Here is a 23,671-nt window from a genome sequence, read left to right on the forward strand (position 1 = left end):
AGAAAGGACAGGCTTGATTTGAGAGACATGGAAAGATGGGTGGACACGAAAATGAGGGGGCATAAGGAGTCGAACGGCAGACGGACTGATGATCTCCTCGATCTCGTAGGGTCCAGTAAACCAGGGCACTAACTTCTTAGCAGAGGGATTGGACGTAGGACGTCTTTGGAGGAGAGCTAGACCCTCTGACCGGGGTGGTATAGTGGAGCTAGGGTCCTGCGTTGATCGGCAAACCTTCTGTTCTGCCCTGCGGTTTGTTGAAGGGCAGTGATGGCTGAGTTCCAGGTCTGACAGCAACAGGGTATGTATTGTTGTATTAAATTGACTGGGATCTGGACTTCATCAGACGGTAGGAGAGGTGGCTGATATCCCAGAGCTATTTTTAATGGCGAGTGACCAGTTCTTTTCTCATATTGATCATAAAAATGGTGTCAGTATTAAAAAATGAATGGTGAAGAGGATGGCTGTGTTGGATACCATTTGCACACTGTCAACACCAAATGAGGAAACAGCAGAAAATACATCTGTTCCCGGGCTTCCAGGCTACGCCCTGGTTTACAGGCTATCAGGATCAGCCACAGTGATATCTGCAGCTGAAGAAAAATAAATTAATTACAAAAATAGTTGTATTATTAAAATATTCTTGGATGTTCCATCAATGATGACTAAAAAAAGGTAACAAAATTAATTTATTTATTGTAATTAATTTCTTAACAGGGTTGCAACTTGGAACCCAAATGCTAGAGCTATCCCACCTGAAAGTGTCAAAAATAATGCGCCAGCCAGACCTCATGGGGAGAATGGAGGATAGAGTCCTGACACAGGAAGAGACCTTCCTTGGCCCAAAGGTGTGACTCCTGTAGTTGATCTCAATCCAGTACAGGAAAATACATATTAATAAATATTTTTAAACATTATAATGTACTGTAAGGACTGTCTTCTTGTATAGGAACATCATTAACATAATTTGCTTTTATTCCCACAGTTTGGATAAGGGGAAGCATATCATCAACATCATTAACAACCCTCTCTCTGGGCAACCAGAGAGATGCATTAAACACCAAACTGCCAAACTCTTCCCACAAAATTATAAGTATGTTATCAATGTTTATCATTTGTATAATAGCAGTAGTAATGTACTGAATTCAGAATATTTTTTCAGCCAAATTCACAAAAGGATAGCGCAGAGCAGCAATTGTACCAGCAACAAAACATACTGCATAGCATTTCCCAGAAGCTGTGCATCATTTTGTGTATTAGACCCTTGGATATTTATCTAAATAAACATAATACGCCTTTTATAATATACCTTTTTAATGAATGCAAGTGTTTTAAAAATATTTTATTTCATTCACAGATTTGATGTAAAGACTCTCAGAGTTGGCTCATTTGTGAATGACAACCCATGTGAATGACAGTAACAGGCAACTAGTGAAAATATGGGCTACAATCACTGGTAGTTACATCTTGAATATAATGTGTAAGCAGGATTATAGGGAAACCGGGCAATGTAAACCTCATAGCATAATGCATAACACTAGGTTAAGTTACAGTTTTACTAGAGATAATTTTTGTATCCCATGTCTACATGCACAATATTTCTCTCCAGATATTCCACTGGTCCTGTTTGAGGGTACTTTCTTGCTGCAACACACAGAAGACCCACTGACAGGCTGCTAAAAGTATCAAGAAGGGGGGAAAAATATTTTTTCCAATATCAGCCATCACTGACACCCCCCTGTTCCTTCACCACAAATGCTTCTGGGAGCCAATTGAAAACCTAGGGATTGGGACGAAGTCTGCCGCCACCAATGTACAGTAATGTCAATTAGTTGAAAAAAAAAACATTCACAATCCAAGGGACAAATTGCATCTTAGAAAAAACAAACTCTTAAACAGAATAACCTTACCAAACACACACACACGTAACTTAATGTCAATTTTGTAAACCTAATCCTTTTAACATGTACATCAGGGGTGTCCAAACTTTTCTTCATGTGGGCCAAAATTGTCAAGTCAAAAGTCCTGGAGGGCCAGGACAAACTAAATTTATTTAAACAGTATATTGTGATTTAAAATCGTTTTCTGACCTGTTCCACAAAATATGGGCACGCAGTGTTTTAATTAAAGAAATTAGTCAGATTTTCTGTAGAAAGTGGATGTGTTAATTATTGTAGACCCAAAGCTTAAAAAGGGTTGTCCACCTTTCGCCTCGTTAAGAGACGGCCATACGGTTTGCTGATTCTTTAGGGGTCAATTGAAAAAAATAAAAAATAAATCGGCAATCAGAACAGGATTTGGGTCAATCTTAAAAAAAAAAAAAAAAACGCTTCCTGTGTTTTAATGAATAATATTGCAATGCAAATTTTGGTGCACCAATGTCTGCATTTGAGTAAGTCATTGGATAGATGTGGTCTTATTTACCATGAAATTGAAGGGAATGTAAAAAAAAGACATTTTATGTTGTACGTGACATTTTTAATTGTGAGATTTTAACTTGTCTGTCATAATGTGGCCCTATTTAAAATGATAAAAGTCTCCATCTGCAACAAACCACTTGTGCCAATGGGCCAAATCAAGCTTGAATTGCTTTTGGGGGGCCGCACAAAATCAGTCAGAGGGCCGCAAAAGGTCCCCGGGCCACAGTTTGGACAGCACTGATGTACATACTATGTGCAATAATTGCAATACATTGAACTGTATTTTCCTATGTTTTATGAAATACTCAGTGTGTCATAGAGGGTTTGTCATTCTTTTCTATAAACAAAAAAATATTATATAAATCATAATATATAAATTATTACCAAGGAATAGTGGATAGTGAAATTTTACTAAATTTCATTTCTAAGACATCTTCAGATATCTCAAGACATCTTCATATTTCCAAGACATCTTGAGACATCTCAAGTCATCTCAAGACATCTTAAGACCCATGTCTATAGACACGTCTTATAGACACGTCTTGACTTACCAAGACATCTCAACAAATGTGTCTTGAGACACATCTTAAGGCGTCTTTAGATGCAGTGATGGCTGGTTATGAAGTACTTGTTCCAGTCAGAAGGGGATGAGGAGGTGAGACAACGAAGAGTGGTTTCTAGTTGTTGATTCATTCTGGACGCATATAATCCCCTCGTATCCTCTTGCCTGACTTTGTTGTCCCGTTTTTGGGTCAGTGCTTGCTTAGTTTCTTCCTATGCATTACCTCCATAATAAACTGTGTTTTACGAAATCTAAAGTTGTCTGGCTGAATACTGGGTCCTCTGTTTCTGTTCGTGACACAGACTCCAAACCAAGGTTTATAAATTCTTTGCAGGAGTTACATGAGTACAACAACAACAGTATTAAAGGTCTTGAAACCCAAAAGACATTGAGTATACCCCTTATCTTGACCAAATATTTATATTAGCATGCACATTTTTATTTGATATATGTATAGTTATGTATATACACTCACCGGCCACTTTATTAGGTACCCCATGCTAGTAACGGGTTGGACCCCCTTTTGCCTTCAGAACTGCCTCAATTCTTCGTGGCATAGATTCAACAAGGTGCTGGAAGCATTCCTCAGGGAGTTTGGTCCATATTGACATGATGGCATCACACAGTTGCCGCAGATTTGTCGGCTGCACATCCATGATGCGAATCTCCCGTTCCACCACATCCCAAAGATGCTCTATTGGATTGAGATCTGGTGACTGGGGAGGCCATTTGAGTACAGCGAACTCATTGTCATGTTCAAGAAACCAGTCTGAGATGATTCCAGCTTTATGACATGACGCATTATCCTGCTGAAAGTAGCCATCAGAAGTTGGGTACATTGTGGTCATAAAGGGATGGACATGGTCAGCAACAGGCTGTGGCATTGCAACGATGCTTAATTGCTACCAAGGGGCCCAAAGAGTGCCAAGAAAATATTCCCCACACCATGACACCACCACCACCAGCCTGAACCGTTGATACAAGACAGGATGGATCCATGCTTTCATGTTGTAGACGCCAAATTCTGACCCTACCATCCGACTGTCGCAGCAGAAATCGAGACTCATCAGACCAGGCAACGTTTTTCCAATCTTCTATTGTCCAATTTCGATGAGCTTGTGCAAATTGTAGCCTCAGTTTCCTGTTCTTAGCTGAAAGGAGTGGCACCCGATGTGGTCTTCTGCTGCTGTAGCCCATCTGCCTCAAAGTTCGACGTACTGTGCGTTCAGAGATGCTCTTCTGCCCACCTTGGTTGTAACGGGTGGTTATTTGAGTCACTGTTGCCCTTCTATCAGCTCGAACCAGTCTGGCCATTCTCCTCTGACCTCTGGTATCAACAAGGCATTTCCGCCCACAGAACTGCCGCTCACTGGATGTTTTTTCTTTTTCGGACCATTCTCTGTAAACTCTAGAGATGGTTGTGCGTGAAAATCCCAGTAGATTAGCAGTTTCTGAAATACTCAGACCAGCCCTTCTGGCACCAACAATCATGCCACGTACAAAGTCACTCAAATCACCTTTCTTCCCCATACTGATGCTCGGTTTGAACTGCAGGAGATTCTCTTGACCATGTCTACATGCCTAAATGCACTGAGTTGCCGCCATGTGATTGGCTGCTTAGAAATTAAGTGTTAACGAGCAGTTGGACAGGTGTACCTAATAAAGTGGCCGGTGAGTGTATATATATTGTATTGTTCATTTATAGGAAGTGTCCGTCACCTGGAGGTCTGTGAAGTAAATAGTAGGTGCTATGATGATCAGTCTACTGAGTGAAAGCAATTAATTCAAAATTAATTACTCTTTTTTGACAGTTATCTCCACATTTGTTTTGACAGATATTTTGACTTACAAAACCTTATAAATCTGAATTTATATGGGTTCGAAAATATTGTTGTATGCACTGTGGTCAATTCATCTATAATGCACATAAGAGTTGTGCTCCAGCTACATGCAAGATGCCGTATGAGAAGATATGCCAGAAATTCGGATACAGTCAGCCAGATCTTGTTGCTAGGGCAACTGCCATTAAGAGTTCTGTTCTGTGGCAATCAAAAAGAAAGCAGAGATTTATTTAATCATATTGTTGGTGCGTGTTATGGGAATAGTATTCTGAAGTCACTATGGCTTCATGCCACTCGGATATGTAAGCATGGGCCTGCTGATTGCAAGGCCAAAGGCTGCGCAGCTACTGTGTGGGATAATGGTTGTCTAGGATAGACTGTCTTTGTTTTGTCTCATGCCAAGGCCACTATCGAGTATTAGTGAGAGCCAAAAGGGAGGAGGGGCAGACACAGGCAGACGCAGACTGAAGTGGGACCGTGGGGTGCGATTACTTTCCATCTATGGGATCTCTGCTCTGTTTCTCAATAAAAGTGCTGGAACTTCATCACTCCGCCGTTTCCTTATTCAGTAACTCTAGGGAATCAGTTATTGTTTAGAATTCCGACCACAGTACGCAATAATGGGATGGTAACCTAGGGACTGTATTCCAACATGAAAAATTTCATAATTAATTTAAGTAGATTTAATTCTTGAAATTTGTTAATCCAGACCTACTACATTGTGTGACATTATAGATTCATGCTTAGCACTGCTCAGTGACACAATTTATATTTCTGTTTATCATTCTATGATTTTATGTATTTGGTATTTGAGAAATGTAAATTAAAAACAAATTTAAACATAGAATCATGCATATTGAGTATGTGTTCTGTTTGTTGTAACAGCTGCTGAAAGAGAGAAAGTGGTGTTCTGGGAAGCTGACCTGATCTTTGAGGAAGATGGCAGCTTTGAGGGGGTGTTTGAATGAATTGTGCGACCCTAAAGTTTCTGCAGCCAGATGTTCAGGGACCTTTTGTTGCATGCTGTAGAATAGACTTGGGGCCAATCCCAACTACAGGACAATGCATGATACGTAAGATCATTTTCAGACAGTAAGTTACCAAAACATGCGACAGAAAATTTAATTTCTGAAAAATGTTTATGAATCAACGTCTTGATCTGCAGTTTTAAATGGGTATTTGCACAGATTTGACCTACTCTAGAAGGAATTTCCTAAAACCATGCTGTTTTTAACTTGAACATTTATCGTTTCATCTGAGTATGCCATTTGTAATAACCACACAGTGATATTTTCTTTTGCTATACAGTAAAACATTTAGATTTTTCAGCAAAAAAACTTTTAATCCAGATGTTCCCAAGCAATTAATATATGTAACATATGCTATATAACATAAAATAGTCTTCAGTAAGTTATATATTTGTCTTACAGGGTTTATTATTATGAGGATGATGCAGAGGTTTACCCAAGCCTGTATTTATAAAGCTCAGTGCATTCAATAGGGATATTTATAACAACCAATCACAAGGGATTTACTGATTAGTGATGTCATTTGTTTCATCCAATGACAATTATGCCACATTGGTCTACCGTTGCCACAACTGCTATACATATGTGTTGTGGGTTCTTGCTAGCAGCCCATAAGGTGAACCTGGACACCATAAACTTGACTCCAAAAAAAGGAAGAAAAAATCACACAGTGTACGTCAACATCTTCAGGCTATGATTTTATGTACACACCTCCCAAAAATAAAGTACAGAGTAGTAGGGAAATCTTTTTAGAAAAAGGTTAATATGCAGATAATATTTACATCTCTTTGTCTTTCTCAAAAATATTCCTCTTGGTGCTGCACATCGTTGTTATCTTTGTTGTAACCTGGCCAGACTAACCCCAGTAGGCCAGAAGCTCTTCTTAAAAATCCAAAGCTCTGCCCCACAGTTAAATCGGCAAACAATTAATAATTCATTTTACCACATAGCAAAAACCAAAACACTGACTGAACAACGCTACACAGGTGAATGAAAACTTGTGTGTATACTTAAGTGTAAATGTGCACCCTTGGTCATGCCATGTTTTACAAGATGGACACGTGAGTATGTAAAGCGATCTGGCTGTAACTGTCATACAAAGAGAGGGAGACATAGTTGGACGGACACTAGAGTTGTGAATACCTTCTGCTAGCCTGCTCCCACACTATTGGTCTGCTGCTGCTTGTGCAGACTGTTTTCAGTGTATTCTAACCCATGAACACAGAGCTGGAACTGGCTGATAACTGCCATTTAATGGGATTCACAGCAATTTATGCTACATTTCTGAGGAAAAGGTTTTGGTGTTGCAGGCGGGGTTTTCAGATGTCTGGCTGCACACCTGTCAGGAGCTTCCTCATCAGGCTGTGGGGAATATGAGTAGCAATAAGATGAAAAGTCTTTCCCTGATGCTTAACCTACCTGGTTGACTACTCATGCATATGCCCCTGGATTCTTCTGTAGATGTCTCCCGAGGTCTCAGTCTGCCTGCTCTCCAGCTCCCCCCATCTTACAGGATTAAATCCCTTCTCAACATCTTGTCTCCTCCATCCCCACATCCACTCCGTCCCCAACATCAGTTGGCTTTATTCTGTGTTTCCGTGGGGTCTCTGCATGAATGTCAAAAAGATCCCTGCCATTATGACACCAAGCTCTGACCCACTTGGAAAAGCATGGAAGCACTGTTAGGATCCTGTTCTTTGATTTCTTCTGGGCTTTCAATACTATCCAGGTAATACTATCCAGGTGGGACTTCCAAGGTACAAGCTGGAGCTGTAGGGAGTGAACCACCATCTGACTCAGTGGATACTGGACTACCTCACTCACCACCCACAGTATGTGAGGACACAGGGCTGTTTCTGTGACAGGCTGCTCTGTAGGAGGACCGACCCCACAGAGTACTGTACTGGCACAGTTCCTGTTCACCCTGTACACTGAAGAATTGTCCATCAACTGCCCAGGTTTTCATCTCCAGACGTTCTCAGATTACTCTGCCATAGTCGGTCTCATCACAGGTAAGGACAACTTAGAGTACAGAGTGCACACAGGACTTTGTGGAAAGGGGCTAATAATAATAAATGATAATAATTGAAAATCATTGATCTCACTATGGAGAAATTCACCTCTGCATTTTAACCTATCCCCTTGGGGAGCAGTGGACTGCGACTGTGCATCGCCCGGGGAGCAATCTGGGGTTAAGGGTCTTGCTCCCCTGCACTCTGAGTAGGGAGCCATCGGCTCAAGACCGACTCTACCTGAATCTCCTGGTCTGTTTTTGCTTTTTCAATAAACCCATTTTTGACGTAACTGTGTGTTCATCTGACTTTCGCTACTACAATCGTTACACTTAGCTTATTTTATCTTAATTTTGCTTAGTAGTTTTAGTTAAGTTTCACTAACCTAGTAGAGAAGATTTGCTGATTGAAATATAGTGTTAATTCAGATAAACAACATTCTATAGTGGTGTTCTGTGGATGTTCATTTATTTATGTTAATAATTCTTGTACTTAAAGAGAAGTTGTCAGTCCTTTATTCTATGAGTGCTGTTACAAGAATGCCAGTGCTCATATCACCCTTCAACTATTGTCCTAATATCAGCTGTTTGGGCTGATATTCTCTAGACAATACCTAACAGACTAAGAGTTATTTATTAGAAATTAAATAACTTAAAAATTGTGTAATGGCACAACTAGTTCATATTTTATCTGCTTAGCTGTAGAGTTGGCTGTTTGTGGTTCTTCTTAGATGTTGCAGCACGAGGACAAGTTTTCTCACTCTACAACTCTAATAAAAACAAAACTGAAGTAATAATATTTGGACCAATAGATGAGCGATCAAAAGTTAGCACACAGCTTCAGTCGCTTCAGCTAGGAACCACTGATCAGACCCGAAATTTGAATGTACTAATGGACTCAGATCTGAACCTCCAAAAGCATCTAAAGACAATTACAAAGTCAGCTTTCAATTACCCGAAGAATATTTCCAGGTTTAAAGGACTAATGTCTCAGCAGGATTTAGAAAAACAAATCCATACATTTATCTTAAGTAGAATTTAGTAGAAAGGTGTTTTTGACAGGTCTGCCTAAAAAGTTAATCAGACAACTGCAGATGATCCTGAACGTTGCTGCCCATGTCCTCATTAACACTAACAAAGATGAGCACATCACCCCAGTTCTAAGGTTCTTACTCTGGCTCCCTGTATCTCAGAGAATAGACTTGAAATGCTTCTTAGTCTATAAATCCCTGAATGGCTTAGCACCTAAAGAGATCACAGACTTGTTATCAGTGTATCAACCCTCCAGACCACTCAGGTCTTCTGGCTCCAGCCTACTATGCATACCTAGAACCAGAACCAAACATGGAAAAGCAGCATCTAGTTCCTAACCTCCACTTATCTGGAACAAACTTCTAGAAAACTGTAAAAGTGCTGAAAGCCTGAGTTCCTTTAAATCAGGGTTAAAAACACATTTGTTTAGGACTGCCTTTGACAGTTCTAGTTAAACTGTTAGCTGTTTGTAGTCCAACTGTTTTCAATATTTGGTTTTAGTTTCCATTTCCATGTTTTTTTTTTTTACATTTTTCTACATTTTATTCCAACTTACATTTATTCTGTTTTTGTTTTCCTGTGTTTTAATTATGTAACTTAGACTTAGACAACTTTATTTGTCATTTTGCATGCACCGAGTGCGTACAGAACGAAATTTTGTTTGCATACTGCTTGAAAATTATAGTAAATTACAGGATAAAGTGCAGCAGTGATTTAACGGTAAACAATTGAAATGTAAACAATGCAGGAGAAAGAGACAGTGCACGATCACAGTGTACAGGTGAGTATTTTTAAAAACCATTTGTATGTGCACAAATGATTGTGCAAAGGGCATTTGTGCAAGAATTCCCTTTGCACAATTAAAGCAATTTGTGTTGTCTTTGTACTGAAATGTGCTATACAAATAAATTTCCATTGCCTTGTAAGGGGAAACAACACGTCTGAGTAATGTTAGCTAGCTAAAAGATACTAATAGCCAATAACAAAACAACATTAATAAACCAACAAGGTAAATGAAGCTAGCATAACCTATTAGCATGCTACCCAAAGCTAATCACACAATCATAACTAAGGTAGAACACAAGTAATACACAGACCTCTCAATTCTCATCAAAAGTTAAGAGTGAGATAATGTTAATTTGCGGGGCAGGGGCGGGGCTGGGAGTGTGGCTGACTGGACCCTGGAACAGCAATCTTTTTTTCCTGACTTTGGTAAGAAAATATTGTAGTTGATTATAAAGGCACAATATGAATTATCAGATTGACATCCAGGCAATGAAAACACTACTGATTATCATTAATCTACGGGTTTGTTTATCCATGTTGGTCTCGTCGTAGTTACGCAAGCCGAAGGCTGAGTTTGAAGTTGTTCTCTGAGCACGTTTTGTTTGTGGTCGGAGCAGACCGAATGATGATTTACTGCTTCGCTTTCAGTCCACTAATAGTCTTAAATGTGGAATCCTATAGTATTGCAACTCCAGAATTTATGAGTAAAGGCGTAGCTTTTCCGGTCTGGTGGCCGGATTTATAAGATGGGCTTTAGTGAGATCAATAAAGCCTATATTATCTTATCTTATCTTACCCCAATTGGTGCGTAGCGCGAGAGAAATAAACAGTAGGAAAAATGCATAAATAAAGACCGTAAAGGGTTCCTTTAGAGGGAACAGGAGTAATGATGGGTCTGAGCTGAAGCCTCTGATGTTACAAGTTTCTTAAAACGACCCTTACAAGTGTACACCTAAATTACCGTCCGTCCGTTTTCTTCCGCTTATCCGGGGTCGGGTTGCGGGGGTAGCAGCTTCAGTAGGGAGGCCCAGACATCCCTCTTCCCAGCCACTTGGGCCAGCTCCTCCGGGGAATCCGAAGGCGTTCCCAGACCAGCCGAGAGACATAGTCCCTTCAGCGTGTCCCGGGTCTTTCCCTGGGCCTACTCTCAGTGGGACGTGCCCGGAACCCCTCACCAGGGAGGCGTCCGGGAGGCATCCTAACCAGATGCCCGAGCCACCTCAACTGGCTCCTCTCGACGTGGGCAGCGGCTCTACTCTGAGTCCTCCCAGGACGACTGAGCTCCTCACCCTATCACTAAGGGAGAGCCCAGACACACTATGGAGAAAACTCATTTCGACCGCCTGTATCCGGGATCTCGTTCTTTCGGTCATGACCCAAAGCTTGTGACCATAGATGAGGGTAGGAACGTAGATTGACCGGCAAATCAAGAGCGTTGCCTTTTGGCTCAGCTCTTTCTTCATCACAACGGATCGGTACAGCACCCGCTTCACAGCAGACGCCGCACCTTCCCCTCATTCGTGAACAAGACCCCAATATACTTGAACTCCTTCACTAGGGGCAGCACATCCTCCCCAACCTGGAGGAGGCACTCTACCCTTTTCTGGTTCAAGACCATGGTCCATGCAGTACCATACCGTACCAGTACTTTCACCACTGGTTAAGATCAAAATTATTTATATTTCTGATCGCTCTTCCTGCTCCTCTGTTAACATGAACTACAGCAGGAATAATTGCTGATGGCCACAAGCTGTGAAAGAAGCTGAAACAGCTCCACAAAAGGCGGGGTTTACACTGAGTTCTGGATGGAAAGAGCTGTGAACGGATCATCTGCAGCCCAGACAGGCTTTGTTATTTTTATGCGTGAGAAATGCCATGTGTTGCGTGCAACCATGTGAAGGTAGTGAAATGCATGTGTCCCACGGTCAATGCGTGAGAGTTGAGAGCTCTGGTAAAACATTTAACACATTAGGTTCAATGACGAATAGGAACTTTAATTTACTAACCTGTCAAAATTCATCATGAGGGCCAGGGTGTCATTCTTGAGATGTTTGGTCAAGTTTGTTTACAGCACTTTAAAGCACTGTTTGCATACACGCTTGTCAAGAACTTCTGGCTTCACTTCTTCACTGAGCTTGTATGAAAAACATTTTTATAAGGCTTTTGCCTTTGTCTGTCAGGATCTGGTCTTTGTTTTGGGTGTTTGTTAATTTTGTTCAGTTAGTTCACTCCCCTGCCTCAGGTTTTATTTCTGTTTTAGGTTCTATCTTAGTTTTGGTTTATGTCATAGTTTGGGTTTTGATTTTGTTTATGTTAACAGTTCACTTTGTTACGCAAGTTCAGACGTGATAGAATGCATTCTCCATGATGCAAGGTGGTCAAAACAGCCACCAACTCCCATCATGCAACACGGCCCAAAATGGCCGCCGCCCCTAACAACGAAAGCGGAGAGATAACGTTACTAGGAGAAAGGTATTTATTCCGGTCACACACGGCGATCTCCTTTCTTTTGGCACACCGCCATCTCGAGAAGACACCACAGCTGTTACACTCCGTTGGGACTACCCCCACGCCACGTGCTCGATAACTTCGCTGGACCAAAGGTTGTTGAAGTAAACTCATCCCTGCATTAATTATAGCAGGAGGTCGACTTAAAAAGTACTTTTGAATTCCCTCTGATCAAAGACTGAGAGCCGTTATCTCCAGGTGATCGAAAGAGGACCACGCTTTTGTTTGGCTGAACAAGCGTCTAAAAGTCTCCAGAGAGAGACTTTGGGGAACCCCCCTCCCCTTTTCTTTGCTGCCTGACGGACCTGTGCTCGCTGAAGCGCACCCCGGACACCCACTGATTTGGAGCGGGGACACCCCTGAGACACCACAAGTAACGGGGCTTTCCCCTTTTATTTATTTATTTCTTTTTCACCCACAAGGTGATTTAGGTGTGCCTGGGCAGACATAGGAGTAGTTTAATTGTTGTTACTCCAAGACGGAGTTTTTTTTTATTTGCTGAATATTTTCTTTGTATGTGCATGCATTTTTGAAGGTGATTTTAGCTGTGCTGATTTTGTTGTTCATAAGTGACTCCGCCGGAGGTCGATTTTCCTTCTTTTTTTTCCTCTCTCCTTTTTCTACCTTTGCGTTATCTTATCAGTTCAATCTCTTTGTTAAGACTTAGTTTGCGGTTTTTCTTTAAACTCCTCAGTCAGCTGCTCCCCCTCCGGCCGAGGCACCGCCCCACTTTAGTGTAACCGCTGACTGCATCATCAGGGCCTCCCCTCACACATCACGCAAGGTTTTGTAGGTCCTACGTCATCATAGTCGCCATCTTGGGAGGGTGTCACGTAGTTAAACTAATTAGCGGTTGTGAAAGCCTTGAGGCGTCCGTCTGGATTCTCAAAGCGGTTTTCTGCCCCTCAATGCTGCGACGTCAAATGCAGACGTCTTGAAATGTGATGTTTAAACAACTGAGTGAACAAAGATTTGCTATTTCTTATTTTTAATCAATTTTTGACCTTTATTTCCACATATATTTTGCATGTTTAGTTTAGTAGCAAGTAGTGTTCCAAGGTTGATGAATCAGAGAATTACTGTAACAGGGAATTGCCTTTGGTTCAATAAAAACAACAACTGTGGAATAGTAATTGTTTTTGTTCATTCCAATTCACAGTTGCATTGTTATTCAGAATTCAGAGCTACTTTCCTTTTGGAGTTGGCATCCGATATCAACACAGCAACATTTTCATTGGAGTGGTGATAAAAAGGGTAACGGTTTAAACTTTGATTGCAGTTATAAATTAGTCAGAACCTGATCAGATCACTTTGTTCCAGCACAACTGGGTTCATAACAGCTAATTAATAAATGCATTAGTAGTATAAATCATTACAAGCCTATGGCTCTAGCATCACCACCATTTTGAATCATATTTGTTATAGCTAATATTTGAGTCGAATGACTTATTATTAAAATTATAATACCAAATTATAATTAATAATCATAATCATATTCAATCAGCTTCTGCATAACAACTTGGCCTGCTCAGATCACTTCTCTGTAACCAATCTTTAATCAGTCAACTCAGTTCACCTGCCAGCTATCTGCCAGCTCACCTCTTAGTTACCACCCTGTCACTCCCCTTCTCCAGTCACCATCCAATCAGCTTCAGTTTACTTCCAGTCACTTCCCTTCCCCTGATTAGCTCCACCCATTCCGGTAATTAGTTTCACTCCATTTACCTGTTCATTCCCCTACTTATACCTGCCTATGCCCCCTGCAATCTGCCAGATCAATTCAAGCCTTTTGGTGAGTCTTATCCAGCGTTTTTTTCTGATTGCCTGTTGATGCCGACCCGATTGCCTTTTTTGTAGTGATGTGAGATGAAGCCTCATGAGGCATTGAACCACTTGAGCCAACAGGTTCGAGAAAGGGTTCATTTCTTGGAGCTTCATGTGCACACGGAACCACGTACTGGCCAGGTGTATAATCACAGCCAGCTGTATCTTAACACGTGTGATGCATGGATTTTTTGTCTATTATGGCTCTTGGGAATGACTTCACAAAAGGTGTAGGACGAAATCATTTGTCTACATAAATTGTGTATACACATATGTGTATAATAAAATATTGTTTGAATGTATTCTCTGTGTGTAATTATTCCCAAAATAGTAGTTTCATGTGATATGGCATGGTGTGTAATAATCAGACCTCTCAACTTTGATCAAAAGTTAAGAGTGAGATTATGCAAATTTTGGGGGCGGGGGCAGGGGGATTATGGTCAACAATTTCCCCTCAGCAGCAACACTGCAGCACACAGAGGTTCACGCTGCGTATTTACGCATGATCCAGCTGCTGATGTCTCCCTCTTTTCAGCTCAATGCACTTCTAGACTGTTACAGTTTATAACATTCTCGTCACCTTTCACAGCGACAGGTTTCTCAGTCAGTCGCCGCGCTGAGCAGACAAATTTCTATTGCTCTCGTCAGTGCGGCAATGCGGTGGGCGGATTTTACCCCTGTTGGTGCACTGCGGGGAAAATGCATAACTAAATACAGTAGGGAAAATGCATAACTAAATACTGTAAAGGTCTCCTATAAAGGGATCAGGGGTACTGACAGGTCTGAGATGAAGCCCCTGATGTTACAAGTTCTTTAAAATTACCTTTAAAAATGCGCACCTGAATAAAGCGCGAGGCAGCACGCCCACCGAAGCGCCACTGATTCTATGTTGTTAAAAACGAAAGAGCATGAAACACAGCTAGTAACTCTCCTATTGACTTTAACTGGCACACGTTGCTACCGATGTGAGGACATTAAACGTAGTGATTCACGTTTTGAATGGTGAACGGTGATAAAAGCACCTGCTCCGAGGGAAAGGAGGGGGGGGGGAGGAGCAAGCGCTAAGGCACAGAAATACGGTGCATGTAGTTAAAAAATGCAGAATTAATAAAAACGAAACTTATAAACAGACCAAGTCGCGTTTTAAACTGCATCTGGTTAGCAGAACTGTTTTATGATCCAGCGGGCAGCCATAACTGGTTCTGAATGAACCGGTCATCTGGCAAACTCTGAGCCACTTCCCGAAGCAGTCACGTGGTACAGCCGGGCAGCGAGGTTTCGGACGTCATCGTTTTCGGCTCCTCCCCTAAATGAAGCAAGCCTCGATACGCGCTTTACAGAAATGCCCCCTCCATTACTCGAAACACGCCTCGAAGCCTCGGCACATCACGTAACATCACTACTTTTTTGACTTCTGAGCCAGCCTGACCCCTGAACCTGTTTTTCCTGCTTTGTCTGACTGCTAACTTGTTTTGCCAACCTAATTCTGCGTTTTGATTATCTGAGCTTGCCTGATCCCTGTCTGTATTCCTGCCTTTTTTGGACTGCCATTTTGTGTATCGACCCTGGACAAATATTTGACCACCGAGCCTGCTTATCCCTGTCTGACTTATTTTTGAGCTTTATTAAAGCCTTTTTATTTGCACTTTCGTGTCTGGCTGAATGCTGGGTCCTCAATCTCTCGTTCCTGATAGTTTATTTTTAGACTAGGGCCGGCTGGTGTGGCCTTTCTGCATCTGCACTTGTCATAGTAGTCGCAGATACATGTGAGCCTGCATGACACCAAGCTGAGCCGTGGTGAGGGCTCTCTGCCTGGTCAGTAGGTCACTCTTACTTTTAAGTGCGCGCAACCTTCACTGTGGGCACATGCAGTCGTGACGGGCGCTTTAGTATCAATACCATGCAAAGTTAGTATTGTCACATTTTAATAAATCAATACTTTTTGAAAACCCTAGTGGTGGCATTAGCCATCTTCTATACTGTACTGCTCCATAGAAGCTCTAACGAGCATTTTTGCAGGTCCCTTCTCCCAGCTGTTGCAAGACTTTATAATGTGTGCTGCTCTGGGCTGGAGCCATAACAGTAATTATCTTTGCGGGAAGAACTAGAACAGGATCTGCCTGCTAAAGAAACAGATCTTTTTGAGGAGAGGGGAAACTGCTGAAGACCTTCTTATGTGCTGGCATCAGCCATCTCGTGTGGTTTGTTGGAGCAGCATGTTATCTATAGCTGATAGGAAGCAGCTGGATAAACTCACTAGGAGGGACAGCTCTGTCCTGGGATGCGGTTCTACAGGTACTTCCTCCCAGCTGCTGTTAGATTTGGTTATATTGGTAATCCAGATTTGGTAATCCCTGCATCTGACAACAGACTAAATAAATGTTTAAAAACATGCTAAAGATTGCACAGGTTCTTGATCTGATCAAGAATCATCACTGTCTCTCAAATGCTAAAGTCCGTTTGCATATGCTTTAGCTACTCTGAGGTGGTTGCTTTTACAATTGTGCATATAGCATCACTTTTCTCACTTTGGTCTTTAAATCGGCTGCTGTCTTTCCTCCATTTAACTTGAAGATTGCATTTTTATCTTAATATGCCGTATAATCAATAATTTTGCCATTTTTCCTGTTATGATAATTTTATACTTATTTGCTTTAAAACTTTGCTTTAAATAGCTTGTTATTTGTATTAATAATCTAGAATGTAACCCTGTCTATGTTCCTGTGCAAATTTATCATTTGTGAAACTGTACAGTGAATGACTGTGGATCAGTAGGAAGAACATATGCCAAGAATTCCAAAATGTTGTGGATTCAATTCTGGCTCCCATCTACCATTTTCAGCTTTCGTGTTAATGTATTCAATTTACAAAAAATTACATTGGTTGAACAAACGGATATTTATCCATCTAGTCTTACTAAAGGATCCTCAATATTTAGGTCAGAAAATTAAAGAATCAAATACATACACCATAGGTTAAAGCTCTTGACCACAAAAAAAATATTTTTCTTTGTTACACACACCTGCCTCAAAAGATTCTTATTTCACAGGATACTGGATAGAGTAATGCTGATTACCGTGCTACAGCAAAGTTAGGCAAACTGAAAATATTTTAATTGAAATATTCATATGAACGGTCAAGTTGAAATTTCAAAAAAGTTTTTAAAACTTTTATTTCTACTTCAGTAAGGTAACAAGGTATTTTTACTTAGTTACTTGACACCTGTTTTGTTAGTTAATCTGTGGGTACCATATGTAGAGATAGCAGATGTTGCAGCTTACTTACATCAAAGAGTCTCTCAATGTAAATTTCCTCGTTGACCTTCTCGCGAAGCATGTCCTGGGAATAACGAACAAATGCTACATAGCTGTCGGCAATGTCCATCCCCGGCTTCTGCAAAATAGCAAAAGAAGACAAAGAGAGATCAAGAATAAAATACACTTCAAGTTTAAATACATGTTTCCATTCTTAAAATCGAATATGTTTTATTGCAGAATAAACCTTTTAGCCCTTAAACATATTTTCTGTGTACTTTGAGTCTCTTCTTGAGGTGTGAAAGGCCTTCTTTAGATTCAAAGAGATCACATCAAAATGAGGAACTCTCAGATGTACTTGAGAACAGGTGTAATATTGGGGGATGTGGGATAAAACAATGAGGCATTTAGACCAAAGCATTGAACATTGCACTTTATATAGAACACAACTCAATGATTTTGATGTGATGAAGAAGTGAAAAGCATATGTCCCCTTTAATGTTTGATTAACACCCCCAAATTGGATCTAATTAATCTTTCCTTAGGAAATAGATATTATATGTACCTCATGCTTTTTGTTTAAAGATCTTTAAACAAAATTTCCAGCCAGATTTTATGTGGACATTTATACCAAAATAATTTGATGAGTTTAATTAATATGTTCATCATAACAGAAAAAGAAAAACTTCCTAACAACCTTACTGCAAAAACAGGCTTTTGTCTATTGTGGTTCTGCTCATTCTCAGTGTTGCGATCAAACAAAATACCCTTAAGGAGGCTGAGCAGACAGAATTGCACCTGACTGAAATACTGTAAATCACATTTATCTGACAGAGACCAGTTTATTCTTCTGAGTCCAACATTTCCATCAAACACCATATAGTTAATCTTTCACAAGGCTCTGTGCCTGTTACCTGACTCCGCCAGATAGATTTGCTCCGCATATCCATCTGGAAACCTTCCGTTGAAGTAATTTTGGGAAGGGGCGAAAATACTGGTTAGCTGATTGGCCTATGTTGGTGATAGACAGGCCAAATGAACCAATCAGATTCGTCGTCGCTCGTAACAGAGCGACGACGAAAACACAACCACAAGCCAAGCTACTCTTGCTGCTGCAGGTAAAGGCTCGTTAGTTCAGCAAATAAATACTCTGTAATTCCGATAAAACTTGCTCGATAGCCACGCTAACGCTAGTTTCATCGGCTGAAGCCGCCATGTTGTTTAGACTGAACTGCTCGCTTCCCGTTGCGTCACACCTCAACCCGCCTCAAAGCCAACGCTGATTGGACGTTCGTTTGGTGAACGGCTCCAAATTTTCTTTAACGGAGAGTATCCAGACTGATCTGCGAGTGAAACCTTGAAAGCTCGCGAGATCAGGATGGTCTCACGAGGCTACTGTGCCTGGGCTAATGACATATAATTTTTATTATTATTTTTATAGATTTTTCGCAGCTCTAGCGGGGTGGAAGAGGGAGGACATGCGGAAAAGGACCGTGGGTCAGAGTCGAACCCGGGTCGACCGCATCAAGGACAGGGGTCACGCTACCCGCTGTGCCACCAGCGCACCCCTGGGCTAATGACATTTACTTTATGTCTATGTATCTACCTAATAAAATTGTTATGACACAAACAGATAAAGTTTTATTGTTATGCTGAATTTGCTTAGCTATATCAATCCTTGAAACCTTATTGATTTGATCAGTTAACAGATTTCCTGACATATCTTGACATAAAAGCCTGGATGACTTTCATGTTCATTTAATGTCCTTCTTTTGTAACATATGTACAGTACGTAGAACCTGCGTCTCCTACCTGTACAATATTGAAAAAGCCATCCCTGGGTGACAGAAAAAATATGAACAAATTTTTCTGTAGAACTCTGGAAAGTCATTTGTTTTGTTTTAAAGTGGCCAATCTGGGACTGCTCAGTTCGGGGAAAGGAAGGAATTTCAGAAGAAATCTGAGCTGGTTGGGCAAAGCGACACCTAGTGCCCACCTACCAAAGGTTTGTTTTAGCCAATCATGGTATCAAATTAAAACATAAGCAGCAGTCTTTATAAGAAAACACAAGAAGGTAAGCTAATGAAGACACTTCTTGCTGTTCTAATATGAAATAAGAAATGGTGGCTTCTTACAAAATAGATGTAATAGCAGCATCTATGCATGCATCCTCCTGCACTGCCATATCTGTATTGGTTCGGCTGTGGGTTCAGCTGCTCTTGCTTTCATTGCATTGGTATGTCCCACCTTAAACTTCAATACTGCAATATGAGTGGCCCAATTAGTTTTTGGTTTGGACACAAACGATTAAAGTTGGGCAGTATAACATGGATTCTCGTGTGTTTGTGAATGCACAAATACCGTAAGAGTTCATCTTGCAGGCAAGGTTAAAAAATCGTCAGTTCCTATTCTGATGAGAACTAAAGCAAGACTGGTGTCATTAGCCACCACGTTCATTGATGATTTGAAAGATTTTAGTAAGACCAAACTCCCTCATATGTAAAAGAACCAGTATTTCCATGTACTCCTAAAAAAAGCATTATATATCCCAGATTGTCTGAATGTAGAAAGATAAGATCTTTCTGTTATCAGGCTTCAGTTTTTCCTTCTTCTGCAGACACTTTGTATACTTTTAGCTTGAAAAATCCTTTTTGATAAAGCTTTTATGCGTTCTACCACAGATTCTCAATTAACTTCTGGTATGGACTTCTTTTTCAAAACTTTACTTATTGAAAAGTTGACATACAGCACAGAATTTAGTTTAGACATTTAACAAAGTATGCTGCACGTCAACCACCCCAAAACATCCTACCCCACCCACAGGCCAAATAAGCATACACAGGCAAACATACACACACAAACAGTTACAAACCATTGTACCTAATGGTCAAAATTGAAAAGACAAAAAGAAAAAAAACTTAGTGTAGTCTAGTGGTCCTCCAGTCAGAATGTTCAATAATCAAATTCCTGCAAGAAGGGTCATGAAATAAGTGAGGCACAAAATGAGAACAGTAATTTTTCCAGTTTGAGATTATGTAGTACCTCTCGAACCCAACGGACATGTGAGTGGGGATGGGGAAGATTCCAGTTCATCAGAATCAGTCTGTGTGCAAACAAAGTGCTAAACGCCAATGCTCGTTTAAATGCTTTTGGCTGATCCAACATGGGGGGGGGGGGCACACCAAAAATCATCGACAAAGAATTTGGGACGATGGAACAGTGGTAAGCCCTTCCCAGCACATCAAAAATTAAAGTCTCAAAAGGGCCTAGTTTGGGGCATGACCAGAACATATGTGCATGCTTTGTTGATGATAGATTACATCTGTCACATGTGTCACTAACTGAGTGGAAAACTTAAGCCAGTCTAACCTAGTATAGTGAGCCTTAAAAAATACCTTGTATTGAATAAGTTTGTGTCGGACGCATGCACAAAGGGCAAAGCAAAATTCCGTTGTTGTTCAGTAAATTTAACATTAAGGCTTTCCTCCCACATACTTTTAGTTGCAGTAAGAGAGGTTGAGAATGCTAACCAAATAGAACTATACAAACCCGAGATATATCCTTTAGTTACAGGGTCGGTGCAAATGTATCTAATAAAGTTTCTGGAGGGTGATTAAGGAAAATTAAATACTTTTTTAACAAAATCTCTAACCTGAAAAAGGCAAAAGAGATGATGGTTTGGGTGATTAATTTTAGTAGAAAGCTGCTTGAACAAGGAAAATATGCTGTATATATAAATCATTGGCTTTCGGCAGAGAACCAGCAGGGCTGCAGACGGGGACACCAAGTTTGCAGATGAGTTAAACAGGTTCTTCACCCGGTTTGACTCCCCTCACACTGGTCCCCTCCTTGCCCTCAACTCTCCACACGTCTCCATCCCCCAGCCCCCCAGAGACCTACCCTCCCCCCCACCGCCACCCTCACCAACCCCCGACCCATCCACACCTTCGGTCCTGCCTTCCTCCCCCCTCACAGTCACACCAATACAGGTGAGAGGGTAGCTGATGAGGCTGAAACAGAGGAAAGCCTCAAGACTGGACGGCATCCCCCCAAGGCTGCTGAGGACCTGTGCAAACGAGCGCTGTGAGGTCCTCAGCTACATCTTCAACCTGAGCCTCAGACTCAGGCTGGTCCCCACCCTGTCGAAGACCTCCTGTGTGGTACCGGTTCCCAAAACTCAGCACGCCAGGGAACTGGCCCACTTCAGACCAGTCACCCTGACCCCCCACCTGATGAAGACCATGGAGCGCCTCATCCTAGCACACCTGCGTACCGTGGTGAGCCCCACCCTGGACCCGCTGTAGTTTGCTTACTGGCACAACATCGGAGTAGAGGACGCCATCATCTACCTGCTGCAGCGGGGGCTCACCCACCTGGAGACCACTGGGAGCGCTGTGAGAGTCATGTTCTTTGCGCTTTCAACACCATCAGACCAGTGCTGCTGAGGGGGAAGCTGGAGAATGCTGGAGTGGACAAACATCTTGCTGACTGGACCATCAACTACCTTACTGACTGCCCTCAGCACGTGCGGCTCAACGGCTGTCAGTCAGAGGTGGTAGTCTGCAGCACCGGGGCCCCCCAGGGCACCGTCCTTTCTCCGTTTCTTTTCACCTTCTACACCTCGAACTTCACCTACAACACGGTCAGCTGCAATCTTCAGAAGTTCTCCGATGACTCGGCCATTGTGGGCTATGTGTCTGAAGGGAACAAGCTGGAGTACCGGTCGGTCATCATGAACTTTGTGGACTGGTGTGAGAAGAACCACCTGTGTCTAAGCACCAGTAAGACCAAGGAGATGGTGATCGACTTCAGGAGAAGACCCCCACCTCACTCTCCCATGAACATCCAGGGCCAGGACATAGAAACTGTGGAGAATTTCAAATACCTGGGTGTTCACCTCAACAATAAACTGGACTGTACTCATAACACAGACGCTCTATACAAGAAGGGCCAGAGCTGCCTCCAACTCCTGAGGAGGCTGAGGTCCTTTGGAGTGAACAGGCCCCTGCTAAAGCTCTTTTATGACTCTGTGGTCGCCTCAGCCCTCCGCTACGCTGTTATCTGCTGGGCTCCAGGCAGCGCAGAGCGGGACAGAAAAAGGCCGAATAAGCTGGTGAGGAAGGCCACTTCTGTCCTGGGCTGCACTGTGGACTCGGTGGAGGAAGTGGCAGAGAGGAGGGTGTTGTCCAATCTCACATCTATCATGGACAACACCTTCCACCCCCTGCACCAGACCGTAGTGGAGCTGAGCAGCTCTTTTAATGACAGACTTAGACATCCTGTCTGTAAAAAGGAGCGCTACCACAGGTCATTCATCCCTGCTGCCATCAGACTTTACAATGCTGCACTATAACTGTAACAACTAATGTGCAATAACTAATGTGCATTTACTATTTAATAACCTATGCACTAACCTGTGCAATAATCCTGTTAAATGAGACTTCAGCTGTATAGTTATCTCACTACCTCACTGTTGTTCTTTATCTGGTACCACTTTAATGTACAACGCCAAATCAATTTGTATATAAGTCATCTTAAATCTCTGCTTTATTTCTCCCCCCCCCCCCCCGATCCATTGTATATATGTGGACGCACTGTATATACCTCATGCACCTTTTCCTCCTTTTGTCACCTTCTTTTGATTATTGAGCCGATGTGACACGTAAATCTCTCCACTGTGAGATCAATAAAGTCTATCTTATCTTATCTTATCTTAAAACTCCCAACTCACACGTTGTTGAGTACTGTTGTGAGGGACCAGTTGCTGGGGACTTTAGATCAAGGAACCCACCCCCTTCCAATAAAGTATGATTCTATTTTGTTTTGTTTTGTTAGTAAAAAGCGCTGTGTTTCATTGTCCATGTTAAGATGAACATTCATATATATGTCGGTAACTATTCTGGCTGAGAGAGAAATGAGTTTAGAAAGGGATCAGTTTTGAACAGGCGCTTAGGGCAGCCTTGGCTCCTAAGTTTCTGTGTTGAAGAACGTAAGCTCAGTGGAACATAGCAGCTATAGTGTGACGCACGTCTGATGTATGAATGTTGTCTGTATTTGCAGGTAAGACGAAGTTGTGGAAAAGTTATCAAAAGAAATTGTATGTTTGTGACAGGACGTCGGAAGACAAGATGCACGTTGCAACATTAACAGAAATATGATTATTTCAGTCAAGACAGCTAAGCTAAGTTTCTGTGTTGAAGAACGTAAGCTCAGTAGAACATAGCAGCCATAGTGTGATGCATGTCTGATGTATGAATGTTGTCTGTATTTACAGAAAAAAAGCAAAGTAAATAAAATTTACAACCACCGCGTATCTTAACATCACTTTTGTTCGAGTGTGCAACACAGTACTTGAGGTTATTCACCACTAAAATAAAAGTTCAGTCAAACACGAAAGTAAAAGTA

The 23,671-nt window shown here is 41.6% G+C and overlaps 1 protein-coding gene across 2 annotated transcripts in view; it reads right to left on the minus strand.

Annotated features, from left to right (window-relative positions):
* Window positions 1–23,671, minus strand: part of LOC105920400 (calcium-dependent secretion activator 1) — a 710,204-nt gene that overhangs the window by 46,379 nt on the left and 640,154 nt on the right. For both annotated transcript variants that reach the window (XM_036151653.1, XM_036151654.1), the window contains one exon: window positions 17,298–17,405. In XM_036151653.1, coding sequence (XP_036007546.1) covers window positions 17,298–17,405 — 108 coding nt within the window. The remainder of the gene's footprint in view (window positions 1–17,297; window positions 17,406–23,671) is intronic.

This window comes from Fundulus heteroclitus, chromosome 20 (assembly GCF_011125445.2).
Source record: "Fundulus heteroclitus isolate FHET01 chromosome 20, MU-UCD_Fhet_4.1, whole genome shotgun sequence".
Classification (NCBI taxonomy): Eukaryota; Metazoa; Chordata; class Actinopteri; order Cyprinodontiformes; family Fundulidae; genus Fundulus; species Fundulus heteroclitus.